The sequence below is a fragment of the Sus scrofa genome, chromosome 10, assembly GCF_054392235.1.
Source record: "Sus scrofa isolate SSC_HxYL_T2T_F1_AM1 chromosome 10, Sscrofa_HxYL_maternal_Yorkshire_Landrace_v2.0, whole genome shotgun sequence".
NCBI classification, from domain to species: domain Eukaryota; kingdom Metazoa; phylum Chordata; class Mammalia; order Artiodactyla; family Suidae; genus Sus; species Sus scrofa.
The window spans coordinates 50,093,351-50,115,384 of NC_139392.1; the positions used below are offsets into that span (position 1 = coordinate 50,093,351).

Consider the following 22,034-nt stretch of genomic DNA (forward strand, 5'->3'; position numbering starts at 1 on the left):
ACCTGCAGCCTACGGAAGTTCCCACACTAGGGGTCAATTGGAGCTGCAGCTGATGATCCATGCTACAGCCACAGCAACTTGGGATTTGAGCCACATCTGAGACCTACACCACAGCTTACAGAAACACCTGAGCAAGGCCAGGGATCTAACCCACATCCTTATGAATTGGACTCATTTCCACTGTTCCATGATGAGAACTCAGACCTTAACAAATTTCTAACTTCAGCCTCATCAGACATGCTGAGCCTGAAGTACCCAAATGAACTGATCAAATTCCAAACCCACTGGAACCATCTGAAATAGTAATAAATGTTGATGTTTTAAACCACTAAGTTTGGGGGTGATTTCTTTTATAAGGCAATGGTGTCTGAAATACTGCAGTAATTTAGACACTCTATTATTAGATAAACTAATTGAACTAGATGGACAGTGGGAAAAAATAGAGAAATAGATACTTTGTATATGCAATCAGTTGTATTGCTGGGTCATGTGGCACAGATCATTGTTATGGAATAATATTCAGCTGCTTGCCTCTTAAAAAAATCAATTCTTGCAAAAGTTGTAGAAAGGAGAGCTGCTTTGGATCAGAATGTGATATCGGTCATTTTTTTTCATCCACTTTTATGGTCACTGTGCACTATGTCAGAGAAAATGCTCTGTATAGACTCAATGAGCAGCAGGATCTACCTGTTACCAACTGTTGTCTGGCTCTGTCACTGCTGAGTGTCCAAAATTCCATCAGTAAATTCTATCACTAACTCCCTCATAGGGCACAATTCTCTAGAGAAAACAACCGGAAATTTGTGGCATCTTAGGTCACTAAAACTCCTCAACCTGGGAGTACTCTTGTGGAAAATTGGGCGAAGGATCCTGTGTTTTCACTGCTGCGGCTCAGGTCACAGATATAGTGTGGGTTTGATTGCTGGCTCAGGAACTTCCACCTTAAAGATTTCCATATGCAAATCTTTAAGAGGTGGTCTGCTCACAGCTTTCCCAGAAATAAGAGCAATAAATGATTCTTTTCTAAAGGGGAGATTCATAATACATTACCATAGTCACCATAGTCCACCTCTTATGCCCCTTGAATCCATTTCCTTTATGCACAGTGAGCATAGCACCCCTAGAGTCCTGTTTCTGAGGGTAACTTATCAGAGATCGTTAGGGGAATGAACTGCAGTTGATCTTAGAGCAGCACCTTCTACTTCTCATCTTCTTCCTTCACTGTCAATTCTATTCTGGCTTCACTTTTCACCCACAGCTCAACTGATCTCCACCATACTTTAGCTGGAGGTCTAGTCACTTCTTCAAAAATACTCTTCCTGACACCACTGTGTTAGAGCATCTCCTTTTCCACCTAATATTCAGGGCAGTTAGCTCTGCTAGTGTCGTACGAAGAGCCTCTTCTCTGAATTACTACAGATTGCACTCCTTCTAGTGCTCAGGGTGTAAGATTTAAGCTAAATTCAACACTGACAAATGGGACAAGAAGAAGAAAGTAAAGGATTTTATTATAGTATAATTGATCATTTTTGTCAACTCATTCTGAGGCTTTCCAGGATTTTGGAGTTTGCAGTTAGGTAAGCCAACCAACAAATATCCTTACATTTAAAAACAATTTCATTTGATTTTTTTTCATTTACAACTAAAATTATCCTAATTGAAACATATTTTTTTTGTGGCATATGGAGTGTCCAGGCCTGGGATTATATCTGAGATGTAGTTGTAACCTACTCCACAGCTGCAACAATACTTTTAATCTACTGTGCCATGCCAGGTATCAAACCTGTGTCTTTGGTTCTTCCAATCCTATTGTTCAACAGTAGAGATTCCATATTTTGTATTGAAATAGCCTTATATAATATATATGTGAAATTGGGCTAATTTACATCTTGTTAAGCCTTTGCATTCTATATCTATTTCTGAGCCACTATATGATTTTAATTGTAACATTATAATTTGTGTTGTCTTCTGGAATGACTCATTACTCTTTTAAAAGTTAAATGCAATTTGCATACATTTATGCTTTTAGGTGAACTTTTAGAAACAAAGAACTATCAGGCATAGTTCATTTTGTATGGAAAGGAATACAGTATAGTTGTACCATTTTCCCCCAAAGATATAGATTTAATGTACTGCCATGTTTTTAGACTAGAAATGTATATATGACCATACCTAAAGTAAGTTATTTTATTATATTGACAACTTCATAATAGTTTCTGTCTCAAAGGGAGAAGCTTGAGAGACTATGCAAGCTATGGGAAATAGAATTAGCCAAGTAGAACTGTTCAGTTTAGCCAAACAAAAGGGCTTAGAGCAGTCAGGCAAGTTTCTGGGAATACCATGGTCCAAGATCATTAGAGACATGTTACAAACCCTACCAAATTCACCACTACCATTCTTGCCTCATAGTAACAAGAAAGAAATGAAAGGAGCTCTAGGAGATTTATAGTGGGAAATTATTCACGCTTTGCCATTGGAGCTCCTTAATACAAAAGCTTACATGTTTTTCAAAGTGTCTGCTCTATGAATACTTGCAGCTGGATGACTGAGGCAGAAGATGAATTCTGCCACCCTGTGGTGAACACCGGGATTTGGGATTCAATGCTTTAGTGCTGCAAGTGGCAAGATGCATCTCATTTGAAAGACAAATCTTAGAAATCACTGGATTTTTGAGGAAAATTTAACTTCATCACAAATGCCTGTTGTGTCATGGATAATGTCAAAGGGTCATTTGCAAAATGATGGAGTAGCATTACAAATCTTAATGAAGTTGAAATAGCATATCCTGTTTTGGCCATGGTGGTCACTGCCCCAGGACCATTGGCTGCACTTGTCATGGGTCAGGAGGGTTGTCCTGGGCCCTGTGGCTGCATGTTCAATGGGCCCAGGAAGGACTTGTGTCTGGGGCCTTGGCGGGGCTGCAGGGCTAGGCCTGCAGTGTTGCCCTGAGGGCGACCTTGGCCCGTGCTGAGGGGCAAAGGTCCCAACACTCGGGCTCAAACCCAATGTCAACCTGCCACTTCACTGGACACTCATAGTTCTTGGGGATGTTGGGAAGGGAGGTCCATCTCCAGGGCCACATTCGGTCCTGAGGTATGCAGAGGGATGGGAATAGGCAGGACAGACTCAGAGACTCTTGGGCCCTCAGGGGGCATCCTGATGCCACGGCCCCCTCTTGATGGTGCTCTTCAGCCTGTAGGCAGGCCTGGCTGGGTGAGGGTCTTTGCTGCTGGTGCTGGGCAGGTGGGCCATGGAGAGCTGGCCCGTCCTCTCCAGGGAGTTCCTTGATGCTTGTAGTGATAGGGCAAGGCCTGGGTTCCAGGGATGGTCGCTCCAGACCCAGGGGCCTCGTGGGGAACTCCTCAGGTTCTGCTGGAAGTGAGCACACCAGGTCAGTGTCTCCCCCAGGCTCTGTGATCTGTGCAGGGTGGGGCTCCTGGTGGCCCAAATGGCCACCCTGGCCCCACCCTGAGAACATCCTTTGTGCCTGGGAAGGTTATGGTCAGTATCTGTGGAGGCTGCCCTGGGGCCCAACCCATGCAGGCTGAGCCTTAGAGCAGATGAGCAGGTGGACGGGGGGAGCAGGAAGGCCCTGGATGATCCATGGGTCACTGCCCTGGAAGGGGTATCAGGAGGGGACCCCTGCTGAGCCCACCTGGAGGGAGTAGGCCATATTTCTTCTTTTGCAGCTCAGTCATTGTGGCTTGTAACCTTTTGATCACTGTGTCATCATCCAGGGTCCATGGCTTGGAGATCGAGTACTGGAAAAACTCATGCAATCCCTCCAGGGGCAGCTTCAGGAGGCGTTCTGAGGATAAGCATGCCATCAGGCCAACAGGGGCCCCACTGGGAAGGTTCAGCCCCCACCCTGGGGCCTTTCCCTGGGGGCAGCAGACACGCTCTGCTGGCCCCAGGAGAACCAAGGCAGTGTCACATCCAGCAGCTGGCCCCATTCTTGCCACCTCTCCCAGGGCCCCTACCCAGCCTGTGTGTCAGCTGGCCCACCTCTGTGGCCTGAGCATCCCAGGCTCAGGCTTACTCACTTTGGTGAATCTTGATGATTGTATAGGCCATGGCTGTGAGCATTCGCTCACCCTCCAGGATGTATGCGTCCAGTAGTCTCAGTGTGAGTGAGAATGGTGTCTGTGGGGACAGCAGGCCCAGGAGGGGCAGATTGAGCAGGGCACAAGGTGTGTGTTGAGGGAGTGTCCTAGAACAGGGTAGGAGCCCCCCACTGCCTCTGCGTCCTGTGGTCCCACAGGCTGCCTCCAAACAGGCCCTACAGCTCTTAGCTGAGTGGACTGAAGAGGTCCCCACCAGGCCACCTGGGGTCCTAAGGGCCTGGCCTGCACATCTGCTGACCTAGAGATAAAAGACTGCCCCAGGCTCCACAGGAGCACCTCCAAGAAGCCTGGGGCTGACTGCAGGGTGGGCACGGGCTTGCCCTCCTCCTGGGCTGACCCAGCCTTCCCTCCAGGAGCCCAGGGAAAGACGGTTTGCCCAAGGACTCCAGTTCCCCCCTCCCCAGGGTTCTGGGCTTCCCCTGGGATGCCCCTCAGGGAACTGGTCTCCCTGGGCACACTTACATGGTCAATAAAGCAGCGCTGAAACCATGGCGTAGTATAAATTGCTGTGGACATATATTCCTTGTCCTGACAGAGGCACAAGTGATTGGGGCTGGCCTGCTTGGCCTCAAACCTCCCCCCCCAGAGGCCCCATGCAGCCACCCCCCTGGCCAGTGGACCCCAGCTCAGGCCTGGCCTCACCAAGGCCAAGACATGAAAGTGCAGGCAGGCTAGGCCATGTGAGGGCTGCTTCTACTCACCAGGTGCTGCTTCAGCTTGGGGAGCGTCCTTTCCAGAATCTTACCATGATGGGCCTGCAGTCTCTGCAGTTTCGGGAACCCCGGAGTGAAGAAGCCTGAGAATCCGCAAGAATCACCCCAAAAAAGTCAAAGGTGTACCTGGCAGGGGCTTATGTGCCCTTGGAACCCAGGGCCTCCTCCCTGCACAGTGTCCCCGGTGTGCAGGGCCCACTCCAGCCTGGCTGGATGGCTCTTCCCAGATAGGACTGGTTGCTTTTGAGGCTTGGGGTGGCCCAGGGTTGAGAACCTGCTCACTGAGGCCCAGCTTGGCAGGTGCCCAGTGCTGAGCATCAGGCAGGCATCTGTCTCTGGCACAGGCTCTCTCAACTGTGGCTACAGCAGGGGACAAGGGTCCCAGTACTGAGTGGCTGGGAGTGGCCCACGGGATGGGGGTGGGGTGTGCATGAACATTTCCTGGGCCTGGGAGTCAGGTGGGGGGGCACAGCAGGGAGATGCTGCCACCTGGGCCTCCTCTGATCAGGGGCTTGGGGTGGGGTTGGAGGTGGCCTGGTAGCAGCAGAAGAGAGGCAGAGGGACCAGCAGGGATGGAGTGGTCTGGATGAGGCCAGCGCTGAGGGCTGTGGTTACAGGACGCAGACTGCTAGGGGGGAGCTGGTGACCTTTGCTGATGGGGAGATGAACCAGGTCAGTCCCTGGCAGCCCCACAACTGGGAGAACTCTGCAGGGAGACTCCTGACTCTGAGTAACATCCAGTGCTCTGTGGCAGTCACCTACCATGCATGGCATGTCTTTTGTTTTCCATCAGTTGGGCCAGTGCCCAGAAAGCATCCTCCTCATTAAGAAACATAAGCAGGATGGCGACAATCTGGTTCATGCCATGGCAGTAGCCCACCTCCTGCAAGAGTCAGACATGGCTGCTGGGACCACTTCAGAGGCCTCCACCATCCCCTCCCTGGCACTTTCACCTCAGCTTCTGGGCGGTCTCCCACTCATGCCTGGGCACCATCCCAGACCCCCTTTCCCAGATGAGGCATGCTGGGTGCTGGGAACCAGCAAGGTCTGGATGTCCTGCTATGAGGGGAGGTGGAGGGTTGCTGACTGTGGCCTGTGTGGGCCTGGCTTTTGTGTGGCGGTGGTGTGTGGGTGGCCCCAGGCCCTATTGTGGGCAGCCTATGGGGTCCTCTCAGGTTGTGTTCTTTGAGGGATTGTTTCAGAAAGAGCAGATGGGGCCGGGAGCTGCCTCCCATGGGCCACACAGGAGTTGGTTTGCTGGGACCTCTCATCCCTGCTAGGATTCTGATTCATAAAATGGCATTTCAGGATTCGAACTTAAGCGTTGTGACCACAGCAATGCTTTTTAGGGCCATGTGAACTTGCTATCAGCTCGTGGGCTGATGCAGCCCAGGAATCATGTGCCATTTCTGTCCTTAAAACTGGGGTCTGCACCCCAGCCATCCATGTCAGTTTCAGAGCAGAGGTCCCCCTGCATCATCTCTGTGGCCATGGGAGCTGACATCCTGACTGGTGTCAATAGGCCACTAAAGAAGCAGGGCCACTGTGGGATGGCTGACCAGGGGCGGGTACTCACCGTGTTGTAGACAGAGTAAGCTGCAAGCACGTTGAAGAGGGCTTGCTGCCTGGAAAGGGGACAATGAGGCTCACTATAAACACCTTCCACTGGTCAAGTGTGTGGTGCGTGTGGGACACTGGATGGAGCAAGGATTGCTAATGTAGGACAGAGCGATAAAATTGCGGGTTCCATCCCACTTTTCTTTTATAAATGATATGAATTGTTTAAAAAAGTAGACAAACATCAAAATGAGGTGTCATTTTGACTCATCTGACTCTCACTCCATCCTTCTGTGTCCTGGTCCAGCCTGCTCTCTGCTGCCCAGTGCCCCTCCCATCCCTGCAGGGGCCTGTTGACTTCTGAGGGCACAGCCATCCTCCCTCAGGGCCACCCCAGCCCTGTGTGCTCCCACTCCTGCAGGTGCTCTGCACGGGCCCCACTCTCACCACCTCAGGTCCAGCCCTCGCCATCATGCCTCCTCTCCCCCAGGATCCCCGGGCCACCACACCCCTGCTCCCCTGCTCTCCTGCCCCAGGACCAGTGGCCCAACATCCTCACTTGATGCCGTAACGCTCCCTGAACATAATATTGTTTTGGAAGGTGTAGCTCACATCCATGTCGATAAATTTGATGTCCAGAGAGTAGAGCCTGGCCTGCTCTTTCATTCTCTGTGGGTAGAGCCGGGGGTGGGGGGGTGGCAAAGTCAGAGGCCTGGAACCCTAACCAGCAGAGCAGGCACTGCCAGCTCAACATGCTTGTTTCGGAAGCCAGGCAGGATCACAAGGGTGCCCAGGTCACAGCCTGTGCCCAGAAGCCCTGTGGATAATCAGCCTGTGGCTTCTCCAGTCCCAGACCCCCACCCAATGGTGACACACTGGCCAGGCTGCCAGATCCCCTCCTCCCCCACCCCACACAAGGGAGTCCAGGATGACAGTGCCTCTGCCCTGGTGATGGGCTTGTCCCCTGGGAGGCTGCTCCCAGGTGTGTGTGTCCCAGGGCAGTGGGATGCTGAGAGGGCAACTGGGCCTCTGTCCCTTGACCCCTCTGAGTCCCACCACAGACAGGCTGGGTGAGGCAGAGGGCCAGAAGGGGAGCCCATGCCTTGTTTTCAGGGCCTTTTGAGAGCCTGAGGACTAAGTGTGATGCTGGCTCTTTTCCCACAGTGTCAGTGGGTGTTCACCATGCTCGGGGGCCTCTCAGATCACCCATCATTGAGCAACTTGGACACCTGTGGCCACTATCACACCCGCTCCCTTGCACTTCTCCTGATGATGCCGCTCAGCCGGGTGCATAGAGCACCCACCCTGGGCTGTGGGACTTAGGGTGCCCACGGTGCAGATGGGGGCTGAGTGGCAGGAACTGGCCATGGGTAGGGACCTCTCTTGGTTAATGGATTGAGACCTGTTTCTTGACCCAGGTCAGTCAGGGCTGTGTTCATCTGGCCGGGTGGTCTCTATCCATGGTTTCTGTGGGGTCACCTTGCTCTTTCCTCTTGGCTTCTGTCCCTTGCCCTGTGACTCTGTCCCCCTCAGGGGTATGGGAGGCCTTAGTGTGATGCTAGGTGGCACCTGTGCAACCCTGGACTCAGTGTCTGCATGGTTGGCATGGCTTTCCTGGCAGGTGGGCCCTGGGCCTATAAGCCTGGGAGGTGCCAGGAAATCTGGGGACAGGCGAGGGTCCCTGAGGCACAGGTGGAAGGGCCATACCTGGTATTTCCCTTGGTTCTCTGCCTTCACCTTCTCCAGGTCCAACAGCAGAGACCATGCCTGTCCTCTCACCTGTGGGGGGATCCCCTTGTAGACCCGCCGGCGCATCTGCAGGTAAGAAGGGGTCCTAAGACTGGTGCAAGTTACATCCAGTGACATGAAGCAAGACTCATGCAGAAGTTGCTCAGGAGAGGCTGGCTCTGCCTGGGCCTGGCCCAGTCTCCCCCAGCTAAGGATAGGCTGTGGTGTGGGCATGGCTGGTCCACTCTGTGGGGTCCTGGGCTAGGGTGGCCAGGAAAGCCCCAGGAGACCCAGACCAGCCTCCTTCAGGGTCAGAATGCTCAGGTTTCTACCTTTTGACTGTCCCCGTATTTGCCCCAGTTCCTCAGCATCTTCACCCACTTAGGGGCTCGCCTGATGTCCTTGGCTCTTTGCTGGAAAAGGGGACATGGTGGTGTTAGCCAAGCTTCCTGCTTCCCTAAAGTAGCCCTGATTCAGGGCTCTGATCTTAGAGGAGGCATGAAGGCACAGACCCCTCACAGCCCAAGGACCCCCAACAACTCTGGGGTCAGGCAGCAAGGAACCACAGCCACTGCGTGGCCACCTCCCACCTCCCACCAGCATAGCATGGACTGGCTCTCACCCTTGCCTCGTGGGTGCTGAGGCTGTGGATGCTGAGGCCCTGGGTGCTGAGGCTAGGCTGCTCCTGACTACAAGGCAAGAGAAGTAGAGCTGTGAGGACCAGGTGTCTGGAGGCCCCCAGCCCCTGCCACCCCCCATCTTAACCAGGGATACCCTGACGGAGGAGGACCCAAGGTGGGTGCCAGCTCTGGAGCAGACTGCAGCACCCCAGGCAGTGCCCCTACTTCCACTGAGGCTGGCCACCCCCTCTGCACTGTGCACCCCCACTCCTGACCTGACAGGTGTGTGGCCCCTCCCAGAGCAGACCCAGAAACTTCATCCCAGTCTCCCCTCCCCCATCATGGCCAGGCCAGCCATCCTACCCTGAATCTCCTCCTGGCACCACACAAGGAGTCAAACTCCCCCTGCCTCTGTCACCTTCCTGTGAGCTTTTAGGTCCTACATTACCATCTCCTAACCATCTGTCCAATATCTGAAGCAACATCTCACTGCCCTTCACAGTGTCCCCACATGGCCCCCTGGCTGGGCCCACTGCCCTTGGAGACCTGTGGGCCAGGTGCCCCTCCCCCTGTGGCCAGGCTCTGTAGAGCCACTGCAGATCAGGCTGAGCCCTGACCCTGACCCTGCTGGATGGCTGCCCTGGGCTGTCCCCAGTGTGGGTGTAGAGGCCACAGGGCTAAGGCCCAGGCTGGCTCAGCCTCCAGTTTTTCCTGTATATTCTTTAAGCTCTCTCACTCCAAGCCTAGTGTGGACCCTGGTCCCCAGTGGCCACCAGGATTTGAGGCCCTGAGCTATACAGAAGGGTTCTGCCTCTAGAGGTGTTTCTGCAAATGTTAACCCTCCCTGGGGAGGGGGGAGGGGGTATCAAGATGACTCACGGCAAAAAGCCTAGCCTGTCTGTGGCCTTGTAGAGCAACAGGTCAGCATCATCCCATGGGTCCGCTGGAGTCCCTGACCGGCGCCCCTGAAACCCAGATGGGGCACCAAGGTGAGGGGTTACAAGCAGAGTGTCCTCAGGAGCCCAGGAACCTCTGATGGTGGCCCAGCATGAGAACCTGCCCCAAGGAGAGCCACCTGCACCTCATCTGCTCCTACCTTCTCTGATCCTGCATGGGACACACCTGCTCCTGCTGCCTCTGAGCTTCACATGGTCAGCCTTTGCTCTGATCCCCCAGGGACACACTTGCCCCCTTGGGCTGTGATTCCCCACCTTGGGCCTCACCTTCCCCCTCAGGGAGTGGTCCACACCTGGAATATTTTGATTCCCATTGGGGGATGTACCTGCTCCTGCTGATGACAATGACCTTTGGGCCTCACTTGTTCTACTTGGGTCTTGTCCCCACCAGGCCTCCCTGCCTGCCCTTGGCTCTGACCCCTTCCAGGGCTGCAGCTGCTCCTAATGGCTAAGCTCCCTCTGGTGCCTCACCTGTTCATAGCTAGCAATGATATCTGCTCGTTCCAGGGCCAGCAGGGTCTCCAGCTTTACCATGTCTGATGCTGAAAGAAAAAATCCAAATATTCCAGTGCATGAAAGAGCTTCAGAGAACCAACAGGTTGAAGTGGGCCCCCTGTTGGCAGCTCCCCTTCTATCTGATAGACAGGAGAAAACCGTGCTGCCTGGGTGGGTGACATCCCAAACATCCTAACACTTCCACTTGCAGACCCTTACCAGCAGCCTGGAGATCCTGTCACAATGAGATGAGGAGGAAAAAGAAGGCGGCCAGGAGGCCAAGGCCAGCAGCTGTCCTGCAGCACCGGGGTGTGAGCTCCCTGGGCCAGGGGAGCTGAGGGAAGGGAAGCTGCCAGCTGTGGAGGGCCTCACAGGCTCATAGGACTCATATTTTGCTTAGGCATCAAAAGCCCAGGGAACAAAAGATAAACATTGATAAAGTGGACTTGATTAAATTTAAAACAGCTGTGCCTCAAGTGACAAGTGACACTGTCAAGAAAATGACAACCCACACAATGAATAAAAATGTGAGACTGACCTGACAGATGAGAGCAGTATACAGTATACATCATTCAACCAGTATACAGAATATGGCCAAACTCCTTATTCCACTATAGAAATGGCCCAAGTAGACATTGGGCAGAGGGCCTGAATAGACTTTCCTGCAAAATCAAGGCCAAAGGGCACAGGAGACCAATCTCAACATTAGCATCAGGGGGATGCAAATCAAAGCCAGCAGAGGACCAAACTTTTCACCCACTGGAGTGGCTGTTACTGATCAAATGAGGATGTGGAAAAGCTGGCACTTTCCTGTTTGGCTGGCAGGATTGTAAAATGGGGCAGTTTCTTTGGAAAACCAGGCCTTTCTCCAAAAGTTAAATGAAGAGTTGCCACATGATACAACAGGTCCTTTCCCAGGTATACACCCAAGAGAGAGGAAGACAGGGACACAGATAGATGTACATGCACATTCATAGCAGAGCTACTCCCAAGAGCAAAAAGAGGGCCCCATCTAAGTAGCCCTGGACAGGTGGCTGGAGGACCAGGATGTGGTGGTACATCATTCAACCAGAAAAAGAGGGAAACACTGCCACGTGCTGCAACATGGATGGATATGATGCTCAGGAAAGAAAGCAGACACGGAGACCACATGCTGTGAAGTTCCATGGAGGTGCTGTGTCCAGCAGAGCCAAGCCCAGACAGAAAGAAGTCAGTGGCCCCCAGTGCTGGGGGCAGGGTCCAGTGGGGGTATGAACTGATAGATTTTTTTCATGAGGTAGAGGAAGGTGGAAATAGTGGTGATGGTGGCATGGCTCTGCTAATACACTAAATGCCACTGAGTGGTATAATTTAGCACCTACATTTGATGTGTAAATTTTAAGAAAAAAGCTCTGAGCCAGATTCCCTGCCTTCTGGGCCCCAGGAGGCACTGAAGTTTGAAGTGGAAGGTGCACAGGTGAATATAAGGCCCAGTATTCTCCCATCCAAGGAGAGCCCTTTGCTCCAGCCCACTAAGCTCTTCCCTGACCATGTGCCCACTCTGGATGTGTCCACTAGGGAGGCAGGGTGGGATGTGGGCACCAGAGATCTCTAGGACAAGAGGCTCCCATCGGTTCCATTCCTTTTTTTTTTCTTTTTTTTTTTTTTTTGTCATTTTGTCTTTGGGGCCACACCTGTGGCATATGGAGGTTCCCAGGCCAGGGGTCCAATTGGAGCTGTAGCTACGGCCAATGCCACAGCCACAGCAATGCCAGATCTGAGACAAGTCTGTGACCTACAACACAGCTCCCTGCAATGCTGGATCCTTAACCCACTGAGCAAGGTCAGAGATCGAACCCTCAACCTCATGGTTTCTAGTTGGATTCCTTAACCTCTGAGCCATGACAGAAACTCCTGCTCCATTCCTCTTAACTCTCAGCTGATTCTTCCTGGTGAATCAGGGAAGAGCACCAGCCCATTGGCGGTGGGGGGGGTGTAATTGGTAAAAGGATAATATATTTGACCATAGGCAGCCTCTGTGCTATGAGATCATCCCTAGGTTCACAGTTCTGAACAAGTCACAGGGGGAAGGGCCTCATTTTCCCTATTCACATGGTGGGACACATCTGTTCTGGGACAACACAAAGAGGGTCCAGCCAATGAGGAACAGAGCTGGAGTCTGTGGGTCAGATGACACATGGAGCAATGGGGGACAGGATGCTGAACTGGGTGAGGCTCTTATGTCCCCAGCCCACAGGCCACACATGCTCACCCAGCTGGTGTCCCTGATCTCAGTGGGTTGGATGGGAAACCTCCAGGATCCAGGCCAAAGAAGAGGCTTGGAGGGACCATTGGGACCTGGAGAGTTGCCTGAACTCAGACCTCCTCCTCTGCAATTGCCCCATGTTGCTCCTCGTCCTTCCATTCATGCCTCTCAACCTCTTCCTCTTCTGTCTCCCTAATGTCCGCCTCCCACCACCACTTTTCCACATTCCTCCAACATCCACACTCATCCACAGTGGTCTCAATGCTACATTCTGCCCATTCCCCAGGGCCCGTGTCTCCTTCATCCACCTCCGTAACAGTCCTCCATGTTCCTCCTCCCCATCCATGGCTCCTCCACCAGCCATTCATCCTTCTACCTCCTACATCCATCTCTCCACCTGATCCAGCTTCTTTGTAAGTCCACCTCTTCCTCCTCCTCCTGCATCCTCTCTCCTCACTACCCCTCCCCACCTTCCTTTTCTGGGCCAGGGGTCTGAGCTCAGACCTCAGGTTCCTCACAGGTATTCAGGTACCTCTGGAAGCATCCCACACCCCATGGAGCCCTGAGCGGGCTGCATCCTCAGTGGTTGGTGCTGTAGATCCTTGTCACATTGGCTACAGACCAGAGTGGTCCAGGCTCCCACCAGAGGCCCCTGTCCCCTAGTGTCAGTATGTGGTGAGGGAGCAAGTCACACTTACCTTTGTGTCCTCTCGCTGCTGGTTCTGTGCCTCTTTGGTGGAAATGCACCCAGGGACGGGGTGGGAGAGGTGGAGAAATGGACGAGTGTCAGAGCAGGTCAGAGACCACAGGGCCTCCAACTGCCTGGGGACAAGATAAAAGTGAGTGCCAGGCAGAAGACAGAACTGTTGGTCACTGTTATTCCAACAACAATAGGGCTGAAGGCAGAGGTCACAGTTCATGCTGAGCCTGTATCTAGAGACTCATTATCTCCAGGGGCAGGGCTGTAACCCAGCAGGACAAGATGGCAGGGGAAGATGACAGGGGAAGCTCTAACCTGTCAGGTGATGGACCCAGGCACATGGAAACTCAGGAAGGCTTGGTCCCCCAACCCTCACCTTCCTCACTCTTTCTCTCTCCATCCCTCTTAGGAATTCAGGGAAGATAATGATGTGGACTCTAAGCTCCTGGCTTTGACATGACTCAGGCCAGCGATGGACCACCCAGGTAAAAGCAGCTCCCAGATTTCTCTGGGTCTGAGCATCAAACCAGTGGCTCACATGGGTACACTTTTAAGTGACACCACGTGGATCCCAGTAGATGAGGCTGTTGGCTGGCCTGGACCTGAAAGTGTACTTCAGCCCCTTCTCCATCTCACCTTCATTCTCTTCCATCCACCTCCCACTCCTCCATCTCCTCGTGCATGGTCCTCCCACTCTCCCTCCTCCATCTACATTTCCTCCATCATCCCCCTCCCCATCCATCAAAATTTTATTTTCTTCCTCACAGTCCTGTCTTTAATGCTCCTCATCACTCACCTGCTTTCTCCATCCTCCTGCATCCACCTTTTCTCCTACATCCATCTCTCCTCTGACTTGACCTTCCTTCCTCCCCATCCTCCTTCTCCTCCTGTGCCTGCATCCTCTCCCCTCCTCCTCCTCCGACAGCCGCTCCCCTCCCTCCTATTCCCCCTCTTCCACTTCTGGTCCAGGATTCTGAGCTCTGACCTCAGGCTCCTGACAGGGACTGAGGCACCTCTGTCAGCAGCCCACATTTCACAGAGACCTAAGGGGGCTACACACATGGTGGTTGGTGCTGGATATCCTTGTCACCTCAACCTCAGACCAGAGTGGTCCAGGCACCCACCACGGTCTTCTTTACTTGAAGTGTCAGTAGGGGCTGAGGGTACAGCTCTTGCTCACCTTTCTGACTCTCGCTGTTAGATGTGGGCCTCTCCTCTCAAGATGGTAACGAGGTAACCAGGCGGGTGTGGGGATCAGGTGGGTCAGAGCAGGGCAGGCAGGTGAGTGAGCGTCAGAGCAGGTCAGTGACCACGAGGGCCTCCAACTGTCTGGGGACACGAAGCAGAATGGGTTCAGAGCAGCAGATACAACTCTGGGGTCTCTGCCATTCCAACCAATATGGTGCCCATCCCACTGGCCAGGAGCATCACTGACTCCTTGACCTGAAAAGTGACTTTCTTTTCTGGGAGGGTCCTCTGTCCACACAGGGGAGCATCAGCAGGGGGAGATGGAGACTGGCTGTGCTGGAAACTTGCAACCAGCTGGTCCACCAACCCTTCTTGCACTCCTCCTCTCCCCTGCCTGATTGCAGTGCCAGGAGGATTCTGATGTGGACCCTAAGCCCTTGCCATTGGACTTGAATTTCATACCACCTTGTCCTCACCCAGCTTCCTGAGGTCCCTGGGACTTAGCATCAACCCAGGGTCTCAGTAGGGTACAAGCATTGCAGGGACCCCATCCAGATCCCAATAGAGCTGGTTCTGGGCTGGCATGGACCCCCTGCTCCCCGCTCCATCCATCCATCCATCTAGGACAAAGGTCAGATGTCCGGGTCAGTATTAAGCACATAACCAAGGAGGTTATCCTCTCCAGGGACAGGGCTGTAACATGGCAGGAGAAGTTGACAGGAGCAGGTGTCACCTGGCAGGTGAGGGACCTGGGCAAATAGGCCTTCACTAACATTTGGACCCCAACTCTGACCTTCATTCATTCCTCCTCTCCCCTCCCACTTAGGGTTTCCAAGAAAGTACTCAAGTGGACTCTAAGCCCTTGCAGTTTGACTTGACTCAGGCTGGAAATTTGCCACCCAGGCCGCACCACACTGCCGGATTTCACCAGGTCCAAGCATCAAACCAGGAGCTCACTCAGGTACACCCTTTAAGAGACCCCACACAGCTCCTACCTGCTCTGGGATGGCCTGGACTCCCTTCTTCCCCTCCCCCCTCTTCCATCTGTCCTTCAACCTCTTCCATCTATCTCCTCCTGCTCAGTCCTTTCCTCCCCCTCCTCTATCTATTCCTCTTCCTCCTCCTGCTCTTCATGCTCTTCCTGATCCATCTTCCTTGCATCCTCCTCCTCACCTCCATTCATGTTTTCTCCTCTTCTCACTCTTGTCCCTATTTCTTATCCTCATTCACCTCCTCCCTCCATCCTGCTGCATCCACCTTTTCTCCTGAATCCATCTTTCCTCTTGCTAGACCTTCCTTCCTTTCTTCCCATCCTCCTCCTCCTCCTGCATCCTCTCCCCTCCTGCACCTCCTTCAGCCTCACATGTCCATCCTTCTCCCTCTCTTCCTTTTCTGGACAAGAGTCTGACCTCTAACCTTGGGCTCCTCCAGGTCATCGGGCACCTCTGGCAGCAGCCCGTAGTTCATGGAACCCAGAAGGGGCTTCATGCTCAGGGATTGGTGCTAGAGGTCCTTGTCACCTTGACCTCAGACCCATGTGCTCCAGGCACCCACCACAGTCCTCTTCCCTTGAGATATTGGTAGAGGGTGAGGGTGCAGCTCAAGCCCACCTTTCTGACACTCCCTGTTGGATGTGGGCCTCTTCTCTCAAGATGGTAAGAAGGTAAGCAGGTGGGTGTGGAGATCAGGTGGGTTCGATCAGGGCCAGAAGATGAGCAAGCTTCAGAGCAGGTCAGTGACCGCAAGAACCTCCACCTGCCTGGGGACATGATGCAGAGTGGGTTCCAGGCAGCTGCAAGTTCATTCTAATTCCACACAATATTGGGCTAAGGTCAGAAGTAAGGGTCAGTACTGAGCCCAAAATGAAGGAGGTCATCCTTTTCAGGGACAGGGCTGTAACCCAGCAGGGGAGGATGACCACAGACAGATGTAGCCTGACAGGTGATAGACTCGGGCACATGAAAACTCAGGAACACCCGGTCCCTAACCCTGACCTTCCTTCACTCCTCCATCTTAGAGGTTTCTGGGAGGATAGTGATGTGGACCCTCAGTTTTTGCCTTTGGATTTGAATCAGGACAGAGATTTCCCACCCAGACCTCACCCAGCTGCCTGAGGTTCCCTGGGTCACAGCATCAAACAAGGTGCTCCCTCAGGTACAACTTTTAAGAAACATCATTTGGAACTCGATACAGCAGACCCTGGGCTGGTCTGAACACCCTGCTTCTCTTTCACTCCCCTCTCCATCTCACCTGCATTCTCTTCTATCCACCTCCATCTCCCCACCTTTCCTCCGCTTCCTTCCTCCTGCTATTCCCCTCCCCCCAACCATCTGTCTTTTACTACCTCACCCTCCTGTATTTTATACTCCTCTTCAATCACCTCATCCTTCCTCCTTTCTCCATCCAATTCTGGTCCAGCTAGACCTTCCTTCCTCCCCATCCTTCCCCTCTTCCTCCTCCAGCACCTGGATTCTCTCCCCTCCTTCCTCCTCCCCCTCTTCCCTTCTGGGCCAGGAGTCTGAGCTGTCACCTCAGGCTCCTCAAAGGGACTTGGGCATTCTGGCCCTGAGGGGTGCTGCATGCTCAGTGGTTGGTGCCGGCAGTCCTTGTCACCTCAGCCCCAGACCTGAGTGGTGCAGGCACCCACCAGTGGCCTCTGTCCTTGAGGTGTTGGTAGTGGGTGAGGGAGAAGTTCAAGCTCACCTTTCTGACTCTCACTGTTGGACTTGGGCCTCTCCTTTCAAAATGGTGAAAAGGTAACCAGGCGGGTGTGAGGATCAGGTGGGTCAGAGCAGGGTGGGCAGGCGAGTGAGTGTCAGAGCAGATCAGCAACTCTGAGGGACTCCAGTAGCCTGGTGACATGAAGCAGAGTGGGTATAAGGCAGGGTGCAGAGCTCTGGGACCCCTGCCTTTCCACCCACAGTGGAAATGGGCCATCCCCTTGGCCAGGAGCAGCATTGAACTCTTGACCTATAAAATGACTTTCCTTTGGTATGAGATCCTCTCTCCACACAGGGGAGTGGGACCAGGAGCAGGTGGAGCCTGGCTGAACTGGTCATAGGCACCTGGACTCTCATGACCAGCTGGTCCTCCAACCCTGACCTTCTTTAACTCCTCCTCTCCCGCTGCTTGTCAGAAGTGCCAAGTGGATATGGATGTGGACACTAAGCCCTTGCAGTTGGACTGGCATCAGGCCAATGATTTCCCACCTCATCCTCACCCAGCTCCCTGAGGTTCCTGAGGTCCAACCATCAAACCAGGGGCTCATTCAGGCATGGCTTTTGCAGGGACCCTTCCTGGAACCCATAGAGCTGGCTCTGGGCTGGCCTGGACCCCCTGCTGCGCCTCCATCCATCCATCTCCTCCTGCTACACTTTTCCTCCTGCTCCTTTGTTCCTTCCTGCCCTTCCCCTCCCTCTTTCCTCCACTTCGTCTCCTCCTGACACCTCTCTGTCTAATCTTCTTCCCACCGTGCCCCCCACCTGGAGTCAGTTTTCTGAACTCTGACCTTGGGCCCCTCACATGGAATCAGGCACTGTGGGCAGCAGCCTTCACCCCTTGGAGACACAAGGGACTGCACGCAGCTGGCTCATGGTCAGGGCTGGGTTTGGCATCATCTTGGCCGAGACCAGGGAGGACTGAGTCACCGACCCGCTTGCCCCTGTCCCCAAGAGTCAGTATGCAGTGCAGGTTTTTCTTACCTTTCTGGCCTCTTGCTGTTAGAGCTGGTCTCTGCTGTATAAATGGACCCAAGTTCAGGTCGGTGGGTCAGAACAGGGAGGGCAGGCGAGTGTCAGAGCAGGTCAGAGACCACAAGGGCCTCCAACTGCCTGGGGACACAAAGCAGAGAGGGTGCTATGCAGAGGGTTGAACTTGGAGGTTGCTGCCAATCCACCCAAAATAGGACCAAGGTCAGAGGTCAGTGTTAGCACTGAATCCATAACCAAGGAGGTCATCTCCTCCAGGGACAGGACAGTCAGCTGGCAGTGGAAGGTGACTGTGCCAGCTGTAGTGGCAGGCAATGAACCCAGGCACAGGGCCCCTCAGAAACACTTGGTCCCCGACCATGACCTTTCTTCACTCCTCCTCTCCCCCTCCCTATTAGGGGTTCCAGGACAGTAGTGATGTGGACACTAATCCCTTGCCAATGGACTTAAATCAGGCCAGAGACTTTCCACCCAGGCCTCACACAGCTCCCTGAGGTACCCAGGGTCCAAGCATCAAACCTGGGGCTCACTACACCACTGAAGCAACCCCATCTGGATTGCAGTACCACCTGCTCTGGGCTGGCCTGGGTCCCCTATTTCTCCTCTTTCCCCTCCTCCACCTCTCCTTCTTCCTCTTCTATCCATCACTTCCATCCACCCATCTTCTCCTGCTTAGTTCTCCCCCTCCTTCATCTACTCCTCTTCCATCTACCTGCTCTAATTCCTTCATCCTTACTCTTCTTGCTCTCACTCCTGTCTTTTTAACTCCTCCTAATTCACCTCCTGTATCCACCCTTCCTCCTACTTTCATCTCTCCTTGGCTAGACCTCTCTTCCTCCACATCCTCCTCTTCCTCTTCCTGCATCATCTCTCCTCCTTCCTTCTCCCTCTCTTCCTTTACTGGGCCTGGGTTCTGAGCTCTCACCTCAGGCTCTTCACAGGGACTCAGGCATCTCTGGCAGCAGCCCACACCCCACAGAGCCCTGAGTGGGCTACATGCTCAGGGGCTTGGTGCTGGAGGTCCCTGTCACCTCAGGCCCAGACCTGAGTGGTCCACACACCAACCAGTCGCCTCTCCTTCCTTGAAGTGTTGGTAGGGTCAAGGGTGCAGCTTATGCTCACCTTTCTGACTCTCGCGGTTGGATGTGGGCCTCTCCTCTCAAAATGATAACAAGTCAACCAGGAAGGTGTGGGAATCAGGTGGGTCAGAGCAGGGCAGGCAGGCGAGCAAGCGTCAGAGCAGGTCAGCAACCACAAGGGCCTCCAACTGCCTGGGCACAGGAAGCAGAGTGGGTGCCAGGCAACAGACAGAACTCTGGGGTCACTGCCATTCCACCCACAGTGGAGCCCACCCATTGGCTAGGAGCAGCCCTGAACCGTTGGCCTGAAATTTGACTTTCCTTAGGGGGAGGGTCATCTCTCCATGCAGGCAAGGTGACTGGGATGGGATGGACCTGGGTACCTGGACTCTCACAACCAGCTGTCCCTGAACCCTAATCTTCCTTCACTCCTCCTCTACCACTGCTTGTTAGCAGTGTCAGGAGGATACTGATGTGAAGAGTAAGCTCTTGTGGTTAGTCTTGAATCAGGCCAGTGATTTCCCCTCAGGCCTCAATCAGTACCTTGAGGTTCCCCACGTCTGAGCATCAAACCAAGGGATCACTCAAGTAAAATATCTACATGACTCTCAAGGAACTGGCTTGGGCTGGTCTTGGCCTCCTGTCCTCCTGCTCCCCCTTTCTGTGCTGGTCCTCCTCCTGCTCATCCTTCTTGCCCTGTTCCTTCACTGTTCATCTTTCCTCCTTCTCCCCTGCATCACCTCCTCCTGCCCCCATCCCCCCACTTCCATTTCTCTTCATCCTCATTTTCCTTTCACCTACCCCCCTTCCCCACTCCAGAAATCTTAGCTCAACCTTGGCCACCTTCATGAGCCTGGGCACTGTGGCTGCAGCTGGCACCCCTTGGCTCCCTGAGGGGCTGCATCCCTCTGGCTCACCTTCTGTGCTCCAGTGTTGGTGTCAGCTCAGCCACAGCTCATGGGGAAGGGGGTCACCTGCCAAGTGGCCTCTGTGCCCAAGGTGCCCATTAGGGATGAGGGTGCCTCTCTTGCTCACCTTTCTGAGCTCTCGCTGTTGGAGGTGCGCCTCTCCTCTAGAAACAGTGACAAGGTGGATGAGGGGGATGGTGGGTCAGAACAGGACAGACAAGCAAGCTCCAGAGCAGGTCAGAGACCATAAGAGCTCCCAACTGCCTTCGGACACGAAGCAGAGTGGGTGCCAGGCAGCATCGGAACTATGATGTCACTGCCATTCCATCCATGAGGGCCCATCTCATTGGTCGGCATCAGCCCTGAGCCCTTTACCTGAAAGCTCTTGCCTTCGGGGGAGGGTCCTGTGACCAAACTGATCTCCCCCAGGAGGCCTGGCCTTGTCCCACTGTCCCTTGGCCCACCTCCCCAGGTGTCCAGCACCCCTTGGAAGGGTGTGTATCACAGTCGTGCTCTGTTCCTGCCCCCAGGACACTGCAGAGCTTTTGCACTTATACCAACGCTAGGGACCATCATTAACTTGGGGCCAGTGTCAGTGGCTGTGTAACATGTGTATTAAGTCACAATCATCACAGTATACCATTCATCATTTTTAGTGAAAGTTCTGCAAGTATTGACAAATACATATAGTAGTGTACTCACCATATTAGTCAATATGCAAAATATTTTATCACCGCAAGTATCTCCCCATGCCTCTTTGTGTCACCTCCTGCCTGTACCTTGGAAAACACTTGTCTTGGAAAACACTGACTCATTTCCATTCTAACAGTTTTGTCTTTTTGTCTTCCAGCTTTATTGAAGTATAATTGAGAAATTAAAATTGCATATATTTGGAGTTCCTTCTGTGTTGTGATTGGTTACAAATCAACTGCAGTGACTTGGGTTGCTGTAGAGGCACAGGTTCCATTCCAGGCCTGGCACAGTGGGTTAAAGAAACTGGCCTTGCCATAGCTGTGGCATAGTTCTCAGCTAGGGCTTGGATTCAATACCTGCCTGGGGAATCTCCGTATGCCATGGTTGTGGCCATTAAAATAATTGTATGTATTTAAGGTGTATGATGTCATGACTTTACATATATATATATATATATATATATATATACACACACACACACACATATATATATACACATACATATATATACACACATATATATATACACATACATACGTATATATATACACATACGTATATATATACATATATATATACGTATATATATATATACACACACACATATATATACTGTGAAATGATTACCACAGTCAAATTAACTTATATATCCCTCAACTCATGTGAATACCTAATCATTTTATTTTTTTTGCTTCCATTGTAAATGGGACTATTTACAAAATTAAAATGAAATTGCTTTTCAAATGATTCATATAGAAGTATATAAATGAAATTATTTTTTGTTGATTTTTGTATCTTGTAGCTTTGTTGAATTTGGTTATTAGTTCTAACAATTTTTGGTGAGGTTTTTTTTCTTTTTTCTTTTTTTTTTTTTTTTTTTTGCATTTTCTGTATGTAAGGTCATACCCAGTATTTTGTCTTTTAAATCTGGCTTCTTGTTCCTAGTATCCTGCATTTGAAGTTTATACATATTATTATATTTACCAGTAGTTAATTTCATTGTTGAGTAGTAGTCTAAACTGTATCCCCTGTTTCAATGTTTATACTTTTCTCTATTAAGAGATAGTTTCTAGCTATTTGAGATTGTGAATAAAACTGCTGTAAATATTCATGTATAGGTTTTTATAAAACCAAGGAAACAAATAATATGAAATCATTATTTTCAAAACACTGGATGCCAGAAGCAATTTCCAGTGAACATTGAGCAATGGGAAACAAACAGGTAGGGCTCTAGGATTTTTCCACTTTATTACCTTTAAAATGTTTCTAAGTTTTGATACAGTGAGAGATACCTCAGAAGATCCTGGTAGACTTTCTGAGT

At 52.2% G+C, this 22,034-nt stretch overlaps 2 protein-coding genes across 11 annotated transcripts in view; one reads left to right on the plus strand and one right to left on the minus strand.

The window, feature by feature from the left end:
* LOC110258406 (protein FAM240B-like) overlaps positions 1–22,034 on the plus strand; it is a 134,717-nt gene that overhangs the window by 37,309 nt on the left and 75,374 nt on the right. Inside the window, exons 2-4 of one of the 4 annotated variants that reach the window (XM_084979681.1) lie at positions 8,141–8,215; positions 13,548–13,623; positions 15,153–15,287. The exons of 1 other annotated variant lie outside the window; for it this stretch is intronic. The gene's annotated coding sequence lies outside the window, so the exon portion shown is untranslated. Of the gene's footprint in view, positions 1–8,140; positions 8,216–13,547; positions 13,624–15,152; positions 15,288–22,034 lie in introns of those variants that run through there. 2 more of the 4 variants (XM_084979682.1, XM_084979684.1) reach the window with 2 other exon arrangements.
* Positions 1,489–20,329, minus strand: LOC102165133 (USP6 N-terminal-like protein). Of its 7 annotated transcripts, none has more exons than XM_084979613.1 (20): positions 20,148–20,329; positions 19,156–19,304; positions 18,028–18,156; positions 17,030–17,178; positions 15,937–16,085; positions 14,319–14,467; positions 13,137–13,260; positions 10,170–10,240; positions 9,622–9,707; positions 8,745–8,811; positions 8,455–8,535; positions 8,102–8,209; positions 6,954–7,063; positions 6,414–6,462; positions 5,600–5,720; positions 4,826–4,920; positions 4,587–4,652; positions 4,044–4,143; positions 3,656–3,808; positions 1,489–3,369 (listed from the first exon to the last, which is right to left on the minus strand). In XM_084979613.1, the coding sequence occupies exons 8-20, from the start codon at positions 10,230–10,232 to the stop codon at positions 2,927–2,929; spliced, it is 1,542 nt and encodes a 513-aa protein (XP_084835739.1). In that variant the 5' UTR covers positions 10,233–10,240; positions 13,137–13,260; positions 14,319–14,467; positions 15,937–16,085; positions 17,030–17,178; positions 18,028–18,156; positions 19,156–19,304; positions 20,148–20,329; the 3' UTR covers positions 1,489–2,926. The 7 variants fall into 7 exon arrangements, with proteins under 7 accessions (XP_084835739.1, XP_084835735.1, XP_084835737.1 ...); XM_084979609.1 differs by having other exon boundaries at positions 1,489–3,372; positions 20,148–20,315; XM_084979611.1 differs by having other exon boundaries at positions 1,489–3,372; positions 19,156–19,300; positions 20,148–20,311.

Coding starts and splice junctions, on each gene's coding strand:
- LOC102165133 (XM_084979609.1), bottom strand. CDS start 10,232: ATGGTAAAGCTGGAGACCCTGCTGGCCCTGGAACGAGCAGATATCATT. Junction 6,463..6,953: donor AGGGAGCGTTACGGCATCAA/GTGAGGATGTTG, acceptor TCCCCTTTCCAG/GCAGCAAGCCCTCTTCAACG. Junction 3,373..3,655: donor ATATGGCCTACTCCCTCCAG/GTGGGCTCAGCA, acceptor GCTCACTTCCAG/CAGAACCTGAGGAGTTCCCC.